General features: G+C 49.6%; 1 protein-coding gene across 1 annotated transcript in view; it reads right to left on the bottom strand.

Annotated features, from left to right (window-relative positions):
• HTRA4 (HtrA serine peptidase 4) overlaps positions 1-22,379 on the bottom strand; it is a 110,933-nt gene that overhangs the window by 23,888 nt on the left and 64,666 nt on the right. The window contains exons 3-5 of the mRNA XM_075343020.1: positions 21,846-22,050; positions 13,531-13,725; positions 13,407-13,439 (exon numbers count right to left, since the gene is read on the bottom strand). Coding sequence (XP_075199135.1) covers positions 13,407-13,439; positions 13,531-13,725; positions 21,846-22,050 — 433 coding nt within the window. The remainder of the gene's footprint in view (positions 1-13,406; positions 13,440-13,530; positions 13,726-21,845; positions 22,051-22,379) is intronic.

The raw sequence follows: 22,379 nt of genomic DNA, 5'->3' as shown, positions 1-22,379 counted from the left end.
GAGGTCTGGGGATGGTGAGGGCCAATCCAGCACCTCTACTTTATTGTCATTGAACCATTGCTTTGTCACTCTCAACGTATGCATTGGGTCGTAGTCCTGCTGGAACACTAGGTCCTCCTTTTCATACCCATAGTACTCGAGTATAAGAAGTAACTCATCTCGTAGGATCCTCACATATAGCTCAGCATTGAGACCAACATCGATCCTGGCCAAGTATCCAACGCCTTTGGCTGTGATACAACCCCATATCACCAGACTTCATCCACCAAACTTGACAGTTCCTTCAATTTCTCGATCTCTTAGCCCCTTTTTCCCTTGTTTCTTCCAGACCCATTTGCCCCATCAGAGCCGTCTATTGGCATTGGTCTCATCGCTCCAAATCACCCATTTCCAATCTTCTACTGTCCACTTTTCGTACTTTTTGGCAAACTCGAGCCAATGCTTCTTATAACTAATATTGAGGTCGAGGCTTCTTTACCTTTTTTCAGGCCACAATTCCAGACTTGTGTAATGTGCATTGCATGGTATTTGCATGGACGTCTGTGATCTCAGTATTATGAAGCATACGAGCTGCCTCCACTGCTGGGTTTGTTGCACCAGAACTGATAGACTTGTGATGAGCCGACTTGTTGACTGATATTTTGCCTGGACATCCACCTATTGGCTGTTGAATGGATGGACGGACATCATTTGATATTTTTCCAACTGTCATGGCGCTCACATGATGCAGTTTGGCAATTTTCTTGGCCGACAGCTCGCTATCGATGAGCTGGATGATGCTGATTTTCTTTTCTTTAGAAATCTTCTTTATGGCTGCTCATCGATTCAAACCAGTGATCTTGCTTGGGTACAAACCTAATAACACACTAAGCTATTAGGGAATGTGAGAACAGGTTTTAATTTGTAGTATACAGAATGAAAAAGATTTTTCTACCACCAGGAGCAAAACAGTAACAATGTAGTAACGTGACAAGAATCTGCATAACTAATCATATACAAAATAGTTGCAAATAGTGATGAGTGAGCACTACCATGCTTGGGTGCTCAGTACTTGAGATAAGCAGGTTGGACGCTCAGGTGGGCTCAACTCAAGTACCAAGTATAATGGAAGGCAATGGGAAACGCAATCATTTTTCCAGAAGATCTTCATACAGCTCTGGGGGGTATAATGCACTGGGGTGGAGGGGACATACAGCTCTGAGGGGGTATATATGACGCCCTGGGCAAGCCAGGGGTCACAGGTCATGACACCACCACACCCTACACCCCGGATAGGTACACCTGAGCTAAACCTAAAATCCTTGTTGCCTTCCTCCAGGGGCTGATGTCCACACCAGGGGGGTGGGCCAGGCGGTTGGCTCCGCCCACCGAGGAGTTCACAGCCCTGGAGGCGGGAAAACCAGGCAGATAGAGGAGTAGAAGTGAAGTGGTAGAGGAGCAAGAGAGAGGAGTTAAGGTGGAAGAGAAAGTGACAGTTAAAAGCCTGAAGTTGGTCCGGGTGTGTGCCCCGGACTGAGACAGCAAGGTTAGCAGACAGTGGTGACCGTCTGCAGGAGAGGCTGATCGGAGGTTGCCGAAAGGACCGTGGACGGGTGGTGGCCCGGCTGTACCGGAGCGGTATACGAAGAGAAGCCAGCACCATTAGCAGGGGCCTTTCGGATCCCGGCAAGGCTAGGAGTCGCCGTGAATTTGCCAAATCCGTCAGTGAAGGGGACCTCCGGGTCTCCCAACAACTAAGTCCCGATTGAAGGCAACAGTCCAACCGTAGCAGAGAGACACCGCCACTGCCAAGGCTCCAGTTTCTCAGGGCCAGCGCCTGCTGGCAAAGAGGGGCTCCTCCGGCCCATATCAAAGTCGGGGAGCGGGTTACCGGTGGGAATCCATCGCTACCAACATTGACTTAGGTGCAGGAAAAGGGACAGTCGCCGCTAACTACCGGGGAAAAGCAACAGCAGCCGTCCGTGGGAACCGTCTTTCCAGCCGTGTGTTTTACCGAGAACTGTGTCACCGTCTCAGGCTGAGTGAGTACCACCGTGCCGTGAGGCACAGCGCTGCCCCCGCGACCCTGCACCTGACCAAGCCCTGCACCGGCCCTGCCGTCCCCCAGCCTCCACCTCATCACTGGGCCCCGGGACAATCACCCCCCCTACCCACGGAGGGGAGAATTAACAACTCTGCTGCTCCATGTCACCGCTCCCGGGATCCCCATACAGAGCAGCGGTGGTGTTAGCAAAAATCACCACAACCGTGGGTGGCGTCACGGACAATAAACAATCCCAAAAACCAATCCCCTTTCACTCACGGGCGAGGAGCGCCGCTCGAGTCCCCGGGATTCGGCCCATCGCTTGAGCCACCGAGCAGCAGCAGCCGCAGCAGCAGCGGCAGCCGGACCCGAGCAGTGGGCGAGCGCAGCGTCCCCTCCTCCACCCGCGACAACTTGGCGTCACGAACAGGATCTTACCGCTCTGCCATCTGGTAGAGGTGCGCCTTGTTACCGCCGGAGGTGTCCGGCCGGAAAATTTCAGAAGCCGCCATCTTTGGCGCGAAGAGTTCCCGCTCGAGCGTCTCCTCGAGTAGTGGAGGCGCGAAGGCCAAAACCCCGCCCCGATAGAGGAGGGGCCGGAAAGAGGCTAAGGGGGACGAAATGGCGACTGGTCGCATGTAGCCGCGGCTATAAAAGCGGGGACGCCAGGACTCTGCAGCCATCTTGTTCCTGGGAGAAGCCGCCAGTAACATGTGGATGCCGTCCTGAAGCACCGTAGCCCCCGCGCCTGGAACCGCGGCGTGGGTGGAGATCCGGACCGCGCAGCTCTACCAGAGGCTGCAGGTCAAAATGCAGCTCCTCATGGAGGAGTGGGAGACCGACATGGCGGATGTCATAGCGACCGTGCGGAGACGCGAGGAGGAAGCTGCGGAAGGGAGGGTGAGTGACCCACGCCCCGATGCCCTTGAAGGGCCGGTCATCGCGGCTGCGGGACCCGGTCTAAACCCTCTCACCCTGCTGCCTCCCTCGCCACCCGACCCGGAAGCTGTGACCCCGCCACTAGGCCCGCTACCACCGCAACCGGTAGCGATACCCAGCATGTCCGCCCAGGCGGACCGATCTGCAGCCGGAGCCCGTAGCCGACCGGAGGTGCTGCCGTGGAAAGCCCCGAAGTCAGAACCGGAGGTGTCCCCTGAGAAAGTCCCCGAGCCGGAGCCGATAGCCCGCTCCGTGCCAAAGGCCCAACAGAGGAAAGCCCCTGTGCCCATCCCCCACACCTCGGCTGAGGTTGCGCCGGGTTGCCGCTGCAAGGTGGCGTCCAAGGCCAAGTCACCGCGGGACCTGCCGCCCCGACCAACAGTAGTGGGCAGTGTCCAACAGGTCTCGCGGGGCCCGACCCGAGCGCCGGAGCTCGCAGCAGCGCCGTACTGGGACAGGGAACCGGTACCGTTGGGCCTGGAAATCGAGGAGAGAGAAAGAAGGAAGGCAGACATGGTGGGCCGTACGATACGGGAGAAGGAGAGCCTGAGACAAGCGACTTTCCGTGTCCGGGGCCCGCTGTATGAGGGGCAGGTGAGGCGGTTTGATGTCCGCCGGGGCTATGGATTCATTTATGAACCGGGCCTGGAGGCCGAAGTGTTTATAGCCCTGCGGGATGTGAATGCTCACCTGCCAGAAGAGCACCCAGGCCGCAACTTGATGTCAGGGGACCTTGTACAATACACCCGACACTGCGGGGAGAGGGGGTGGTTTGCGCTGGATGCGAAGCTGAGGGGCAGCCAGGAGGCCCGTGTGAGCGCCGCGCCCCCTCCCTCAGGTGATGTCGAGGAATCAGAGTAAGGGCAGCGGAGCACCGTTGCACCGTCCCCGTTGGGACCATCAGTGTGTGTTTTAAAAGTTGAGAGTTTTTGAAGAAAATGAAAATGATTACCGCAGCCTCACCTGATTGAACCGTGATTTGGGAACCGGCCGTTGTCGGCATTGTTGTCCCCGTGGGGACCATCCACAGTTTATGCATAGGAACTCCTATGAACAGGCCCGAGAACTTGCAGGGCAACCACAAACGTTAGTGGCTTGTAAATAAATGTTTTTGTTACAGCTTACCGTTACCGCCTCCGGAGAGGCAGGTTGGAGGGAGGGCCCGCAGTGGAGCAGGCTGGGGCCCAGCCACCACCGGAACCAGTGGCTACCCTCTGGAGGGGAAGGACAGATCCCGCTCGGGTGACTTGGTTCAGGACTGGGGTCAAGGGGTACTGCCTGTTTCTTAGGGGCAGCATCAGGGCCAGGTTACTTGGGTGGGAGAGAGCGGCAGCAGCAACCGTTTGAAATGTTACCGTAACGTTTAAGAAAAGTGCCTCCCGTTGTGGGATGATGTTCTTTTATCTGTATTATGTTTTATCTTTTTTCAGAAAAATAAAACCGGTGTTGGACAGGCAGCCCGCGGATGGTCTGCATTTTGCTAAGGGGGAATGTGACGCCCTGGGCAAGCCAGGGGTCACAGGTCATGACACCACCACACCCTACACCCCGGATAGGTACACCTGAGCTAAACCTAAAATCCTTGTTGCCTTCCTCCAGGGGCTGATGTCCACACCAGGGGGTGGGCCAGGCGGTTGGCTCCGCCCACCGAGGAGTTCACAGCCCTGGAGGCGGGAAAACCAGGCAGATAGAGTTGAGGAGTAGAAGTGAAGTGGTAGAGGAGCAAAAGAGAGGAGTTAAGGTGGAAGAGAAAGTGACAGTTAAAAGCCTGAAGTTGGTCCGGGTGTGTGCCCCGGACTGAGACAGCAAGGTTAGCAGGAGAGGCTGATCGGAGGTTGCCGAAAGGATCGTGGACGGGTGGTACCGGAGCGGTATACGAAGAGAAGCCAGCACCATTAGCAGGGGCCTTTCGGATCCCGGCAAGGGCCAGCGCCTGCGGGCAAAGAGGGACTCCTCCGGCCCATATCAAAGTCGGGGAGCGGGTTACCGGTGGGAATCCATCGCTACCAACATTGACTTAGGTGCAGGAAAAGGGACAGTCGCTGCTAACTACCGGGGAAAAGCAACAGCAGCCGTCCGTGGGAACCGTCTTTCCAGCCATGTGTTTTACCGAGAACTGTGTCACCGTCTCAGGCTGAGTGAGTACCACCGTGCCGTGAGGCACAGCGCTGCCCCCGCGACCCTGCACCTGACCAAGCCCTGCACCGGCCCTGCCATCCCCCAGCTTCCACCTCATCACTGGGCCCCGGGACAATCACCCCCCTACCCACGGAGGGGAGAATTAACAACTCTGCTGCTCCCTATCACCGCTCCCGGGATCCCCATACAGAGCAGCGGTGGTGTTACCAAAAATCACCACAACCGTGGGTGGCGTCACGGACAATAAACAATCCCAAAAACCAATCCCCTGTCACTCACGGGCGAGGAGCGCCGCTCGAGTCCCCGGGATCTGGCCCATCGCTCGAGCCACCGAGCAGCAGCAGCCGCAGCAGCAGCGGCAGCCGGACCCGAGAGCGCAGCGTCCCCTCCTCCGCCCGCGACATCTACAGCACTGGTGTCAAGGGACATACAGCTCTGAGGGGGTATAATGCTCCTGTGCTGTAGTCCATTTCCCACTCCATTGAGCCACAGACAGGTTTGGTTGCTGTCCTGGTTCCAAACACTTTGTTTATGTTCATTGCGTTTCCAATACTATAATTCTGCTTGTCCTATCACCCGGTGGGTGTAACTATTTAAAGCCTACCGGGACTTGCATTTTCCACTGGGGATATTTCTGAAGTGGACCCTGCTTGGAATTGGTGCATGTCGATCTAGGGGTTTTTCCTGGTAGATTGTTATCTTTGGTGTACCTTATTCTTAGGGGTACTTTGCATGCTGCGACATCGCTAGCCGATTGTAGCGATGCCGAGCGCGATAGTCCCCGCCCCCGTCGCAGATGCGATATCTTGTGATAGCTGCCGTAGCGAACATTATCGCTACGGCAGCTTCCCACGCACTTACCTGCCCTGCGACGTCGCTCTGGCCAGCGACCTGCCTCCTTCCTAAGGGGGCGGGTCGTGCGGCGTCACAGCAACGTCACACGGCAGGCGGCCAATAGAAGCGGAGGGGCGGAGATGGGGCGGAGATGAGCGGGACGTAAACATCCCGCCCACCTCCTTCATTCCTCATTGCAGGCGGGACGCAGGTAAGGAGATGTTCCTCGCTCCTGCGGCTTCATACACAGCAATGTGTTCTGCCGCAGGAACGAGGAACAACATCGTACCTGTCGCTGCAGCTAAATTATGGAAATGACTGACACTACACAGATCACCGATTTTCGACGCTTTTGCGATAGTTTTTTCGGTGCTTCTAGGCTTTACACGTTGCGACGTCGTTACCAGCGCCGGATGTGCGTCACTTACGATTTGACCCCGACGAGATCAAACTAGCTATGTCGCAACGTGCAAAGAACCCCTTACTCTGCACCTTCCCACAGATTCTTAAGAAGGGATGTGATACCCTCGATGGCCATTTAGGAAGCAAAGGTCCGAGTGGTCATTTGAGCCATTCAGTTAAAGTTGCTTCAGTCTGAGCAGGGGCCTTTAGAGACAGCGCAGCTGGTACCTCTAGTCTGGGTCATTGGGTTGGGTCAGGTGTTGTAGTTTTGAGATAGACCATATTTTACGTTATTTTCCATGTAGTTAGATAGACTGCTAGACAGACATACATACGGTACTTAAGAAAGGGTCACACTATGTACCGAGATGTTGCCACATGGGCCATTAAAGTCCTATAATTTGCACTATTTTTGGAGTGCTGCTTCTATATTTTGTTTCTACTATTCAGGTTAGGCCTAAGCCTGGGAAGCTTTGTACCCACATTTTAATTCTGAGATATAATTTCCTTTAGATAGATGAATAGATAGATAGATAGGATTCAGAGTATTTAGGAGAGTATCTGTTCTCTTTACATTTCATAATTGTGCACATCCAATACCTCAGTATTACTATTCCTTCCCGCCCTTGTGTCGTAATATGGTGGTAGATGTGGAAAAACCGGTTGAACAAGTTTCCCTGATCTTACTATCTGGAAACACCTGGGATGAAAAGTACAAGAAGGAACATGTGGTCCAGCGGCAATCTATCAAGGGAAATGTTTGACAGGATAAGCGCCGTCACTACAGAAAAATACACAATTAAGTTATTGGATTTGCTAATGATATATATCACCGAGCTGTAGGGAGGCCGTCAGCGGTCTCACCACCTCAGGCCTATTTGTTTCTGCATTTCAGATTTAATAGCTAAAGGAAAGTGATGTGTAAGGAAAAAGCGTAATCAGCTCACTACATCTAACTACATCATATGCAGTAAGCAGAGATTTCTCCATGGATGATCCGGTCCTCATCACTGCTCCACAAAAAAATCTCTTACTTTATTGTCCCGGTCTCTCCAGGGACCGTGTGACATAATGTCATGCGATCCATGAGAATCAGTGATGGCTTCACTCTCCGTACCTTCGGACAAATCATATACATCTGGAGGAAGCTATAGCTACTGCTCTCTTAACTACTTGATTTATCCAAAGGTGGGGAGAGTGAAGTGGATGCTGATAAGCCGATGGGATCGTGTGACATAGCAACATCACAAGATCACCAGGAGAGCTAGTGCCGACAATACTGCAATGGCGCCGGCACTGGATTGTCAATATGAGTGTGGTGTCATTTATTGGGATAGATAGATCCATTAGGGTGGTGTTGAGTGAGATGAAGGAAAGATTATGAGGCTGGTTTTGTCCACATTGAGTGTTAGAAAACGTGATGATAGGAAGGAGGATGTGGCCGATAGACACTCTAGGATTCTGGACAGCAGAGAGGTAACAACTGGGCCCAGAGAGGTAGATCAGAGGGTCAGCATTGTATAAGTGGTGCTGGAAGCCATGGGACTTTATGAGTTGTTGCATGCACAAGTTCTAGATGAAGTAGAGTAGGGCTCCAAAGATCGAGAATTGAGGGACACCAACATAGAGTGGGTGGGATGAGGAGGTTGTGTGGGAGTGGGAGATGCTAAATGTGTGGGTAGTAGTTATGAGGAGTTCCAGGAGAGGGCAAGGTCTGTAATACCAAGGGAGGAGAGGATCTATAGTAGGAAGGAGTGGTCAAGTGTGTCGAAAGGACAGGTCTAGAAGGAGGAGTATAGAGAATTGTCTGTTTGCTTTAGCAGTAAATAATTTATAAGAAACTTTAATGAATTTCAGTGAAGTGATGGGGACAAAAGCCGGATTGTAGGTTGTTGAAGAGTGAGTTAGATAAGAGGTGGACGAGCTGTTTGAGGAGTTTGGAGGTGACTGGGAGCAGCGCTATGGGAAAGTAGCTGGAAGGAGAGGTCGGGTCACGGGAGGGCTTCTTCAGTATGGGTGTGATTGAAAGCAGAAGGGAAGACACCAGAGGTTAATGAAAAGCTGAAGAGATGAGTTAGGGCCGGAATAAGGGCAGTGGTGAGGTTGGGGAGAAGGTGGGATGGAATTGGTTCAAGTTCACAATTGGAGAGTTGTGGTTGGGAGAGAAGATGAGAGAGCTTTTCTTCAGAGGTGGTGGGGAGGAAGGTAATGGGCGAAGGGAATTGGTCTGTTGTTATATGGAGGCATTAAGAATTATCTGATTTGGTTGACCTTGTTTTTGAAAGGTGCAGTAAAGTTTACTACAGCAATGAGGGAGTTTGCAGGGGGGTAGTGGTGGGTGGATGAAGGAATTAAAAGTATTGAATAACTATTTGTGGAATATTCCTGTTAAACATAGGTGACTTGAATGTGAAAATTGTTTGTTTGAATGTGGTAAAGTTTCTATGTGAGTTCATCAATACAGAAGAAGAATAAGACCGCACCAATGCTGATGTCTTTTTCCGGATAATCTTTATTCCACATGTGGACCCGTGGAAGCCTAATCACAGGCGAAACGGCCGTCGTCCATAGTGAGGGGCCGCATCCAGGTCTCCTCCACCCGCTGATTTTACAACACCTTTTAACCGAGTTTATGGAATAAAGATTATCCGGAAAAAGACATCAGCATTGGTGCGGTCTTATTCTTCTTCTGTATTGATGAACTGAACTGACTTTTGCTGTTTGGACCTGCACGCTGATCCGGCTTCCAACAAGGACGTCTGGTGCTATATTCCTTACCCTCCAGTGATCCCAGGTGTGATAGGCGTGTATGGGTGGTGCAGGACTGTGTTCTCTTGGATTCATAAAGTTTCTATGTGAGTGCGTTTCATTCCAGCGTCAAATGGTGATAGAATAATTATGGAAAATGAAAAGAGAAGTGGAAAATGAAAAGAGAGGTGTGGTTAGTAATCGGTTGTAGTTCTTACCTTCTGTTACATAGAATGTGTACTGTCATTGTTATGAGCCTTAATAACTCATCCTAAATATCGGCACACGTCAACCTCATTTGGCCTTTGTACAGCTGAAGTGGCTACACACCCAATGTGTTCGTCCCTGGTTGTTCTGGCCAATTGAGGTGTTTTGACCTCACCAACATTTTGCACATGATCTGGGTAAGCTCCTGGCACGTAGACTAAAGACATTCATAGAGCAAACTTTCATTTCAGACATACCGTGCAAGCTTTATAACGAGATTCTGAAAGGTACCGGTCATGGGATGAATATATAATAGTTAATAGTCCTCTGACCAGAGTGACAGTGCAAAGATCAAGAAAGGAGAAGCTTCACCTCTAATGGAAAGAGATACGGTACTTTGTTTGACTAAACGGTTCATGATACTCTGGACATTGGTATTAATTTGGCAAGATCAATATTCCTTTGGTAAATAGCTGCCACCATGACCATCTCCCAAAGTCTGCCATTGTGGATGTCACCTCTATCAGTATCAGCTTATCTTCTCGGCCAAGCCCAGAGTGTATGTTCATGAGGGAATCGGCGATGATCATCAGATGAGCTTCTACTGACAGCTACATCATATCCACAGCCATCGTGTACAACTGTCATTGGTCAAATTGGCAAAAAGCATGATCTATCCATGGTGCTGAAAACAACACGTCTTATTTTTTTAGGTATAGGTCTGTACTCCAACATGAGTAATTACAGCAGATATATCACAACTGTTACTGGAGGATACATTATAATATTATATCCTCTCCTATGCCTTAGATCCTCATCGGTGTCTCTTCACCATGAAACACTGAAGAGATTTGGTCAATACTTACAGCCATGGCATAGGTAAGGCATGTAAAACTCAAATACACTGAGGGCCAAAGTGAAAAGCTTGGACAAATTTGTGGGTCAACCTAGTCGTGTGTCCCACATAGTCCTCCATATAGAATAATGGGCACCAAATAGTCCTCCATACAGAATAATGGGCCCCACATAGTCCTCCATACAGGATAATGGGCCCCACATAGCCCTCCATACAGAATAATGGGCCCCACATAGCCCTCCATACAGAATAATGGACCCCACATAGCCCTCCATACAGAATAATGGGCCCCACATAGCCCTCCATACAGAATAATGGGCCCCACATAGCCCTCCATACAGAATAATGGCCTCACATAGCTCTCCATACAGAATAATGGGCCCCACATAGCCCTCCATACAGAATAATGGGCGCCACATAGTCCTCCATACAGAATAATGTGCCCCACCTAGTCCCCCATACAGAATAATGTGCCCCACATAGTCCCCCATACAGGATGATGGGCTCCACATAGCCCTCCATACAGAATAATGTGCCCCACATAGTCCACTATACAGGATAATGGGCCCCATATTGTCCTCCATACCGAATAATGGGCCCTCACAGCCCTCCATAAGGAATAAAAGGCCCCACATAGCACTCCATACAGAATAATGGGCCCCACATAGCTCGCCATACAGACAAATCGGCCCACATAGCCATCCATACAGAATAATGGGCCCCACATAGTCCTCCATACAGAATAATGGGCCCCCCATTGCCCTCCATACAGAATAATGGGCCTCACATAGCCCTCCATACAGAATAATAGGCCCCACATAGCCCTCCATACAATATAATGGGCCCCACATAGTCCTCCATACAGGATAATAGGCTCCACATAGCCCTCCATACAGAATAATGGGGTCCACATAGCCCACCATACAGAATAATGGGCCCCACATAGCCCACCATACAGAATAATAGGCCCCACATAGCCCTCCATACAATATAATGGGCCCCACATAGTCCTCCATACAGGATAATAGGCTCCACATAGTCCTCCATATAGAATAATGGCCCCACATAGCCCTCTGTGACGCCCTGGGCAAGCCAGGGGTCACAGGTCATCACACCACCACACCCTACACCCCAGTTAGGAACACCAAAGCTAACCCAAAATCCTTGTTGCCTTCCTCCAGAGGCTGATGTTCACACCAGGGGGTGGGCCAGGCGGTTGGCTCCGCCCACCGAGGAGTTCACAGCTCTGGAGGCGGGAAGAACCAGGCAGATCAGTTAGGGAAGTGAAGGAGTAAACAGCTAAGATGAGTTAAGGAAGTGAAAGCAGAAGGAAGTGAAGTGGTAGAGGAGGAAAGGAGTAAAAGTGACAGTAAGAAAGCCTGAAGCTGGTCCGGGTGTGTGCCCCGGACTGAGACAGCAAGGTCAGCAGATGGTGGTGATTGTCCACAGGGGTGACTGCTCGGGAGTTCCTGGAAGGACCGCGGACGGGTGGTGACCCGGCGGTCTGGAGCAGTGTGCAAAGAACAGTCAGCACCAGGGCAGGGGCCTCTCGGACCCCGGCAAGGCTAGGAGTCGCCATAATTTGCCAAATCCGTCAGTGAAGGGGACGTCTGTCTCCCAACAACCAAGTCCCGATTGAAGGCAACAGTCCAACCATTAAAGTAGAGACACCGCCACCGCCAGGGCACCAGTTTCTAAGGGCCAGCGCCTGCGGGCAAAGAGTAGAGCTCCTCCGGTCCAGCTTGAAGCCGGGGAGCGGGTTACCGGTGGGAACCCATCGAGACCATCAACAACATCAGGTGCAGGAAAAGGGACATCACCGTCACCTACTGGGGAAAGCAAGTGCAGCCGTCCGTGGGAACCGTCTTTCCAGCCGTGTGTTTTACCGAGAACTGTGTCAACGTCTCAGGCTGAGTGAGTACCACAGTGCCGCAAGGCACAGCGCTGCCCCCGCGTCCCTGCGCCCACCAAGCCCTGCATCTCCCACCTCATCACTGGGCCCCGGGATCACCAACCCCTACCCACGGAGGGGCAACACAACAACTGGCTGCTCCACATCATCACTCCCGGGATCCCCATACAGAGCAGCGGTGGTGTCAACAAATCACCACAACCGTGGGTGGCGTCACGGACAATAGACTATATCCCAAAACCCAACCCCCTTTCACTCACGGGCGAGGAGCGCCGCTCGAGAACCCCCGGGATCCGGCCCACCGCTCGAGCCACCACTGAGCAGCAGCAGCCAGACCCGAGCAGAGGGGTGAGCGCAGTGCTGACACCCTCCTCCCCGCCCGCGACACCTCCATACAGAATAATGGCCCCACATAGCCCTCCATATAGAATAATGGCCCCACATAGCCCTCCATACAGAATAATGGCCCCACATAGCCCTCCATACAGAATAATGGGCACCACATAGCCCTCCATACAGAATAATGTGTCCCACATAGCCCTCCATACAGAATAATGGGCCCCACATAGCCCTCCATACAGAATAATGGCCCCACATAGCCCTCCATACAGAATAATGGACCCCACATAGCCCTCCATACAGAATAATGTGTCCCACATAGCCCTCCATACAGAATAATGGGCCCCACATAGCCCTCCATACAGAATAATGGGCCCCACATAGCCCTCCATACAGAATAATGGGCCCCACATAGCCCTCCATACAGAATAATGGGCCCCACATAGCCCTCCATACAGAATAATGGGCCCCACATAGCCCTCCATACAGAATAATGTGTCCCACATAGCCCTCCATACAGAATAATGGGCCCCACATAGTCCTCCATACAGAATAATGGACCCCACATAGCCCTCCATACAGAATAATGGGCGCCACATACAGTAGCTATCCATACAGAATAATGGCCCCACATAGCCCTCCATACAGAATAATGGCCCCACATAGCCCTCCATACAGAATAATGGACCCCACATAGCCCTCCATACAGAATAATGGACCCCACATAGCCCTCCATACAGAATAATGGGCCCCACATAGCTCTCCATACAGAATAATGTGTCCCACATAGCCCTCCATACAGAATAATGGGCCCCACATAGCCCTCCATACAGAATAATGGGCCCCACATAGCCCTCCATACAGAATAATGGGCGCCTGGCATTTGTTTTATTACTTTTCATGCTGGACAAACTGATAAAAACTAAAAGTTTAATCACAATATTAATAATAAAGGATAAAGCAACAAAATTAATATAATGAATAAAAGGGTCACAGTGATTACTCACCAGATTCACCAATGGTCCCCCAGAGTTTCCATACTAATAAAAGTGAGAAAGTAATGACCATTAATACCGCACTCTGTAATCACTTGAAGACTGCCATATACACCTAGAGCAGCTCAAGACTCACATTAATGATGGCGTCTGTTTGGATGTAATCCATGTCCGAATCTTTCAGACCTAGTTCCTTCCCTCCTCGTTGGGTTGTGCTGATAATCCCGGTGGTCACAGTGTTCTGTAGAGAGAACGGGCTGCCGAGTGCAACCACAAATTCTCCAGGCCGAAGGTCAGACGATCGCCCGAGCATGAGGACTGGAAGTGGAGCCTAGAAAGGAGATTGTACAGTTTATTGACGCTTCTATGGGGAAGAGCTACTACAGTATCTGGCACATAGGATGTAGCGGTGCACTGCTGTGCTGAGATTACATTAAGGGGAATCGGTCAGCAGGCTTTTGCTATGTAATCTCAAGAGAGAGCATGCTGTAGGAGTTAAAACATAAAATTCAAGTATGCCTGTCTTATCATGGTCTGACCTGTTGTTTATTTGCTATGTTTGTTCAGCTATCAGTACTTCTCATTGCTTGGACTACAATGTCATATCCGGCACGCCCCCTGCAATGTACAATTTCTATTGAAAGCCTAGTGTGGATGAGACAGCTTTCTCAGTTCTGCTTTCTGATTATGTCAGAATGGCTGCACCCAGTAATCTAAGTGATACATCGTTGGATTCAGTATCTCTTTCCCTACTTTATGCTGCTCTCAGATGAGGTAGCAAAAACCTGCTGACAGATTCCCTTTAAGGAGGCCAGAAAGTACAATGGCTTTGTATTCAGCTGAACACTTGTGGGCCACGAGGTTAAAACCTTATTTTCACACATTGATGGCCAATCCTAAGTCAATATTAATGAGGAGACAACTTATATTCATTAATAATAAGAGCTACATGGGAAAGAAAAAAAGAAAAAATAATTAAATTGTGACAATGGCCAACCCTCTGAGCCCCGGGTGTGCTGCCAGTCTTGATTTAGTAGCTAAGTCAGCTCCCTTTTCTGTTTATGTATTACCTGTGATAGAGAAGGGGGGCGGCTTAGCGATTTTTTTATTTAGGTGGGAGGGAAAATGATGGCTCCTAAACAGCTTATCCGACAAGCACAAAAAAATGTACAAACCATATAGATGTTTTAAAGCAATAAACGGAGGCATACGTACCTGCTGTAAACCCCCGTGGATCCAGCGAAGGCTACACTACTGGTGGTGGCACTGGTGAAAGCGATATCTCTTTGGTCATATGACTGCCAAGGCCTATGAATGTCTGTAGCAGTCTAGTGCCTGGAATGGCACAGCATCACAATAAACTCCAAAGAAGATTTTACAATCATGACCGAATGGCAAAAAAGTGGATTAAAGTCTCTCAGTCAAAGATATACTGTGCATATAATGAGTTAATTCAACTATGCACCATTGATTATAGCCTCAATCCTTAGGGATAAAAGCCCTGTGATAGATACAAGATATAAAACTAATTATACATGCGGCTATTGTAGATAAAATATGTTTATTTACTAACCCATATGTTGGTGTACCTGTCTCAGTCCCAACGCGCGTTTCCACCTTTCTTCATCAGGGAACATCCACTATTTTGCCATTCGGTCATGATTAGGGTACATATATAATTAATTATATGGGCATGGTATTTCAATTGTTAAGAGACTGCCTCATGTATAATATAATCAGTAAGCATGGAATTGTCATTGTGCAAGAATGTAGATCAAACCTATTCTATGTTCAGTACTCTGGCTATTGTGTTATACAGATATAATTTACAAGCTAGTATATATATATATATATATATATATATATATATATAAAATCAGCAACATAGAGTGAACTAGAGCTGTGGATTTTGGCATGCAATTAAATAAATATATTACTATATTAAATAAAAATATCACTATTTTGGCCACTTACATGCAGATATACATATAGATACATATGCACATGCAGGTATAATCTTTGCAAACAAATAATTATTTTTTTTATTTACTTTATTACCAGCCAGGGATTTACCTAAGGTTGATATAATTGAATTGTGTACGATATATGCATGTGTATATGTTTTCTTTCTTGTGTGCCATTAATTGATGGTGTTTTATAATTGAATCTGTGAGATACAGAAATAATTGTCATACATACTTGATTGTTTCACTATTGCTGCAATAGGTGTGAATTGTTGTTCTAGAGGATTCCTTGCTTTTTTAATTTTATATTGTATGCTTATTTTAAGGTTCTAAAAATAAATAATTTATTTTAACACAAATTGGGAGTTTTGTGTATCTTGTCCACTTAGTTGGGGTTGTTGGTAATATAATTGGCTACGGTATTGACGACTAGTTTCAGTGCGGCAACCAGTCAATGACCCCCCAGTGGCTCTGATCAGGGCGTTACGTGCACACCTGCAAAGCTGCAAAGCTCATGACCGGCTGACACATTGTTAATGGGATGTCAGTGTGCCGCCCCCGTGGCAGCAGCCGCCGCTGCTCGGATCCGGACCTTCAGGGGTGGTGGCTCGAGGGTCTCCGGACCCGGGGGTCTCGCGGACACGCCGAATAAAACGGGGGACGTAGATGTACGGGCTAGGCTGTAATAGGTTCGTGACGCCACCCACGGTGTGTCGTGAGGTGGGACAACACCGCTGCTGTTACGGGGCACCTGGGGAGATGTTGTGCAGCAAGATGTTAACCCCTCCGTGGGCAGGGATGGTGGCCCTGGGACCCGATGGCTCTTGTGCAGGGGGAATGATGACCGCAGGGGGTGTTGGTGTACTCACTTTCAGGTACTCACTTTCAGTAAAACACATGAGTCTCTGGTAAACCAAGGTGGTGGTGGCCGGTGCCGCGGCCGGTTGCATTTGGGATCCCCCACCCGGCTGGTGGTCTCTATCCTTTTCTTGCACTGTTTTAGTAGACAAGACTTCCTTGTATGAAACGTAGGAGTCCGCTCCCGGCTGGATGTGGCCTAAGGAGCCGTGCCCGCAGACGCTGGCCCGTTGGATCTATGGGCCTTGGCGGTGACCTCTTATCCCTAATCAGTGGGCTGTTGTCATCTATGAGGGACTTTGGGTGGGACAGGACCTCTAGTCCTGGCCTCAATCGGTTAATTAACCAGTTCCAGTAGGTTCTGGTTCCTGGCTTCAGGGTCTGAGTACCCCCCCTTTGTGCTACGGTTTCCGGGTCAGTTCCCCGTGTCAGTATCGGCGGGCTACAACCCTGTCCCGGTCCACCTCGGTTCCACCGAACCATCTTCCCGTCTCCTGTTGGCGGAGACCACCGTCTGCCTCCTAGCCAGTGGCACCAGGGCTCCTACCCTGGTACCTGTCAGTTTACTTCAGGCCTGACACACAGGCCTGACCTCACTCTCCACTACTCTGAACTTATCAGGACTGATCTGCTGCTTTTCCCGCCCTGGGCTGTCTAAACCCCTGGGTGGGCGTGCACCAACCCCCTGGCCATGCCCACTGGTGTGTCTAACTGTCCCTAAGGGGGGTGACTAGGGTTTAATCATTGGCTGTGTGTTTCCTAGTGAGGGAAGGTGTTATGCAGGGGCTTATTTGTGACTACCTGGTTTTGCCAGGGCGTCACACTAGCGCATCGGCCAATGAGAGACAACTGGAGCAGCAGCAGAGACTCTTCGGTGGACAAGGGGATGGTGAGTACAGAGCAAATTGTTTGACTCAAGACAAAAATTAACTGACAGGGGAGAACCCCTTTAATCAGTGGCGTACCGCCAATGGCGGAAGACCACGTGGTCACTATGGGGTCCATGAGTCAGGGGACCTGGTAGCACCAGGCCCCCCCACCCGACATCACATTTTCAGTTGTATTGAAATTGCAGATGCCAATACAGTTGAAAGAAATGATGAAAGATGCTCCATCCATACAAGATGCTCCATCCTCCATCATTCGCTCTCTAACTTTGAGATCTAAAAGCTCAGCAGGCACCATGGTGAACTGCACAATGCTCCCAGCTGAGACCGGAGCAGAGGGGAACCAAAGAGAGGGACGTATTTTTATTTTCTAAATCAGTGAGTATACGGTGGCCATAATACTCAATGGCTGACTGTGGGCTGTGCACGATATATAGAGCACTATGGTGGCATTATACTATATGGAGGACTAAGAGGTGCATTATACTATATGGAGGACTAAGAGGTGCATTATACTATATGGAGGACTATGGGGTGCATTATACTATATGGAGGACTATGGGGTGCATTATACTATATGGAGCACTATGGTGGCATTATACTATATGGAGGACTAAGAGGTGCATTATACTATATGGAGGACTATGGGGTGCATTATACTATATGGAGGACTATGGGGTGCATTATACTATATGGAGGACTATGGGGTGCATTATACTATATGGAGGACTATGGGGTGCATTATACTATATGGAGGACTATGGGGTGCATTATAATATATGAAGGAGCACTATATTATATGGAGGACTATGGAGAGTGCATTATATTATATGGAGGACTATGGTGGGTGCATTATATTATGTGGAGAACTATGGTGGGTACATTATATTAGAGGACTATGTGTGGTCAATTATACCATATGGAGGACTATGAGGGAGTGCATTCTGCTACAGTATATGAAGGTATTGTGGGGCCCATTATACTATGTGGAAGGCTATGTTGAGGCCATTGTAATATTTTGGAGGGCTATTTGAGGGCCATTATATTGTATGCAAGCAATTATACAGTGTGAAGGAGTATGTGGGGTCTATGATACTGTGTGGAGGGCTAGTAGGGATCTTTTTACAATGTGAAGAGGTGTAGGGGACATTAAATTGTATGTAGGCCCATTATATTACATGGAGGGCTGTGTGGGGGTCACAGTTGGGGAACATAATGTGATGGGGTCAAAATACTTTGCTGGGGTAGTTGAGGGGGGGTACAATAGGGTCATCATATTTTGTGCGTGTGAAGGATACTGTGGAGGAATTTACGTTGGAGTATCATACAGTAATTGTGGGGCATTTTTGTTGGCATCACACTTTATGGCTGCTATTAAAGAGGAAACTACGGGCTTCAGTAGAAGAATTAATTTGAAAGGGCTGAAAAGTTATGACATATGCTATTATGTGAATTAGTCAAATCTTAATTTATTTTCTGGGGTGGGGGCCCAACTAGAACTTTTGCTAAGGGGTCCCCTGATTTCTTCCTACAACCCTGTCGTTAATGTCTTACAGAACTTTCTCCGGTAATTTACCCTCTGGGGAGTGCAGTGTATGACCGAGAACTGTGCAATCATCTATGTAAAATAATCTAGTTTAGAAGAAAAAAACCCTTCTTATAGTTTTCAGTGACAACCAGCACAATTGTGAGTGCAGCTCTGAAGTATAATACAGGCTCAGCACAAGGTAAGTTTTATCTTAAATAACCTCACATTAGTTCCTAAAGTGGAAGCTTCAGGCGCCACAGGGTACTGCACCCCCATTCGGGTGTAGTACTTATCCCGGGCCCGGGGAAGGTTGATGCCGGTTTCCACTCACCCAGACATACAGTAACACCAGGTTGCCCTCCCCAATGGGGACCGGGCCAGGATTGGGTCCCAGTAGGGGGCCACTACAGAGGTAGGTTTACAGGACCCCACCATACTAGGGGCTCCCCGATCCACTGGAACCAGGGACTCAGGGTCAGAGAGAAGCAACCACCAGGGGGAGTGAGGAGCACACAGTGGGAAGAGCAGGTTGACCTAGTGAGAGTAGTGAACCAGCCGGTGGCAGCGGCTGGGGGCAACAGCTCAGAACACACAACTGTTATAAACTGGTAACCATGGACGATCACAAAAAATCCCATTAATCAGTAAAAAACAAAACCACAAGAGTAGTTGGAAACTAAGCTGACTGCAATCCCCTATCTATTGGACAACACTAGAAATAGCAGTGGGATGTTCCTAACACACTTAAGGGTATTTTGCACGTTGCGACATTGCTAGCATCGGCTAGCGATGTCCAGCGCTATAGCACCCGCCCCCGTCGCACATGCGATATCTTGTGATTGCTGCTGTAGCGAACATTATCGCTAGAGCAGCATCACACGCACATACCTGGTCGGCGACGTCGCAGTGACCGCCGAACAATCTCCCCTTCAAGGGGGAGGTGCGTTCAGCGTCACCGCGACGTCACTAAGTGGCCGGCCAATAGAAGCGGAGGGGCGGAGATGAGCGGGACGTAACATCCCGCCCACCTTCTTCCTTCCGCATTGCCGTCAGGATGCAGGTAAGGAGATGTTTTTCGTTCCTGTGGCGTCACACACAGTGATGTGTGACGCCGCTGGAGTGACAAACAACATCGTACCTGCAGCAGGAGCGACATTATGAAAATGAATGATGTGACACAGATCAGCGATTTTTGACTGTTTCACGCTCGTTCATCGTCGCTCCTAGGATTTACACATTGCGATGTCGCTACCGGCGCTGGATGTGCGTCACAACAACCGTGACCCCGACGATATTTCGGTAGCGATGTCGCAACGTGCAAAGTACCCCTTAGACACCTCGTCACTGCCGGAGAAACTTTCTACTCCTCAAAGATAGAAATGAGGAATCTTACCTTGCCTCAGAGAAGTCGCCAAAGAAATAGCAAGCCCCAACATGTAAATGACGGTGATGGAAGAAAACACAATACACAGATAGAAAATATAGATTAGCAAAGGTGAGGCCCAACTTACTAGATACAACAGGACAGGAAAGATAACTGATTGCAGCCAGCAAAAAACCCTGCAAAAAATACCAAACACCTGATAGAAAAAAAGATCTGAGACAACACTGTCTCTCTCCCACTATATCAGGTACTCTTGTGCCAGACACTTTAAACAGAACTGCAGATATAATGGGAAGAAACAAAATCACTCAAACAAATAATATTCTAAAGCGCAACTAATCCAAACATGAACAGGGAGCAAGCTCCCTTTCTTACTGGAGGAACTGCCCTGCTCACAAAAGCAGAGAAACAGATCCTCACAAGCAAGAAACTAAAAACACAAACCAAAATGGAATAAGCAGAAACACCCTTAAGTGCAATTCCAGCAATTAAGCACATAAACTAGTAAACCTATCTGGAGTAGATTCAAGGACAGAATAAATGGGAGAAACTGAAGGGAAAACTCCCAGCCATCTTCAGAAGCAGCATGAAACATTTATCACCGGTGGCCACCAGGCAGAAAATGCTCTCCTGAATACACTAGGCTGATCTGCAATAGGACTTCCTGGATTACTATTTAATTCCATCACCTGTTTGAGTCATAGATTCAGACTCAGCTTCATTACCATTCCTGCCCACCAGAGGGAGCTCCACACCAGCACCCACTCGGATGACATTCACAACACACAACACAACTACAACAAGGGGAGAATAGCTTCAGACACAGAGCCGAGCGGACGTGCCTGGAGCAGCTCTGTGGGCCAAGGCGTTCAACGCAGTCGCTGGGGAGAAGCAGGTGGCTGCTTCCACAGGATTGGTGCTGTCGGGATACAATCCTAGGGCAGATATACTTCACGTTGTCTACCAACTCTGCAAGGGTTGCGGGGAACGGCTAGAACAGTCACCGGACCCGTCCCACCGAGTCTGCAACAAATAGCATATAGGATCCGGGGTTGAGGACCGGACCCACAATAGAACTGCGCTATCAGCATACAGAACGGGACACTTTACTGACACCGGGATCCCCAACTGCTTCACGCCACGGGGGTCCGATACTTAGCACATCAAAGGAGGAAGGGCTCACAGGCTGACACACACACCGGACTTGACCTTTTACGGATCCGGGATCGGCTGGAGCCCATCGCAGCAGAGATCGGTGCTCTGGGGCAGCGCTTGAACTGCCTGTGAGTGAAAATATCCGGAACCGCAGCCCCTGTCTCTGCCCCTCCTTTACCTTCGCCGTCGCCCAGCACTGCGGGACTACAACCACCCCCATCCTCCTCCATCCTCCCTGGGGTAATCCCGCTCCGCCTGTGAGAAGCGACACCATCCCGGCTGCGACCCTCACCATCAGAACCGGAGAACAGCACAAGCAGTGGCGGCCTCCATCCCTGGCCACGTACCACAGGTGGCATCACGATCATCTAATAAACTTTCCTAACTGTCACTACCACCACCATCCTCCATTCCTGCCTACCGTCCACCGGCTTTCCTCCCCTCCTGTATGCCTCGAGGCAACGGAACCGGGCCAGGCCACCCCATGACATCGCAGAGGATCTGCACCCCCAGCCCGGCAAGTAGGTTAAAACACCTGCCCCGTGGGGCGCTTCAGAAGCCATGCAGTAAGCCAAGGTGCCTTTTTTCCCAGGCCCCTCTTATAAATTTTGGTTCAGCTGACAAGTTTTCTAGCCCCATTGTTAGTGGAGTAATAGGCCAATCTCCGGTACTTACATCAGGGTCAATCTTAATAAGTGCTATATCCAACTTCTGGTCAATATCCTTGATCTTGGCATCGTAATGAGCCCCGTCTTTTACTTCTACTTTAATCCTCTGCTTGTTTGTAAGGACATGGGCATTTGTTACAATAAGTCCATCCTCAGACACAATAAATCCTGAGCCGCTGGACACAGGCATCTCCTGGCCAGTGAATGGAGACCTGCAGCAAGAAAACATGGGGTTATTATATACGTTATATCACTGTGTTTTTCCAAAAATAATACCTCCCCAAAAATAAGCCCTAGTAGGGATTTTCAGCATTTTTGGAGCAAGGCTTAAAAATATAAGCCCTATTCCAAAAAGCCCTGGTCGCAGTTCAATAATGAAGTGTCCATGCAGCTAATAAAGTTACAGATACTGCAGGACATTTCATTATAGACAGCGACTCACCAGACGCCGAGCAGAGGACCTGCAGTGATCACACCCCCGCACACATCTGTCCTCACACACACAAACATGAGATCCCACACACAATCACCCATCCAGCGA

This window comes from Anomaloglossus baeobatrachus, chromosome 4, assembly GCF_048569485.1.
Source record: "Anomaloglossus baeobatrachus isolate aAnoBae1 chromosome 4, aAnoBae1.hap1, whole genome shotgun sequence".
NCBI lineage: Eukaryota > Metazoa > Chordata > Amphibia > Anura > Aromobatidae > Anomaloglossus > Anomaloglossus baeobatrachus.
Note: the sequence above shows the minus strand (reverse complement) of the source record. Positions and strands in the feature narration are given on the sequence as shown.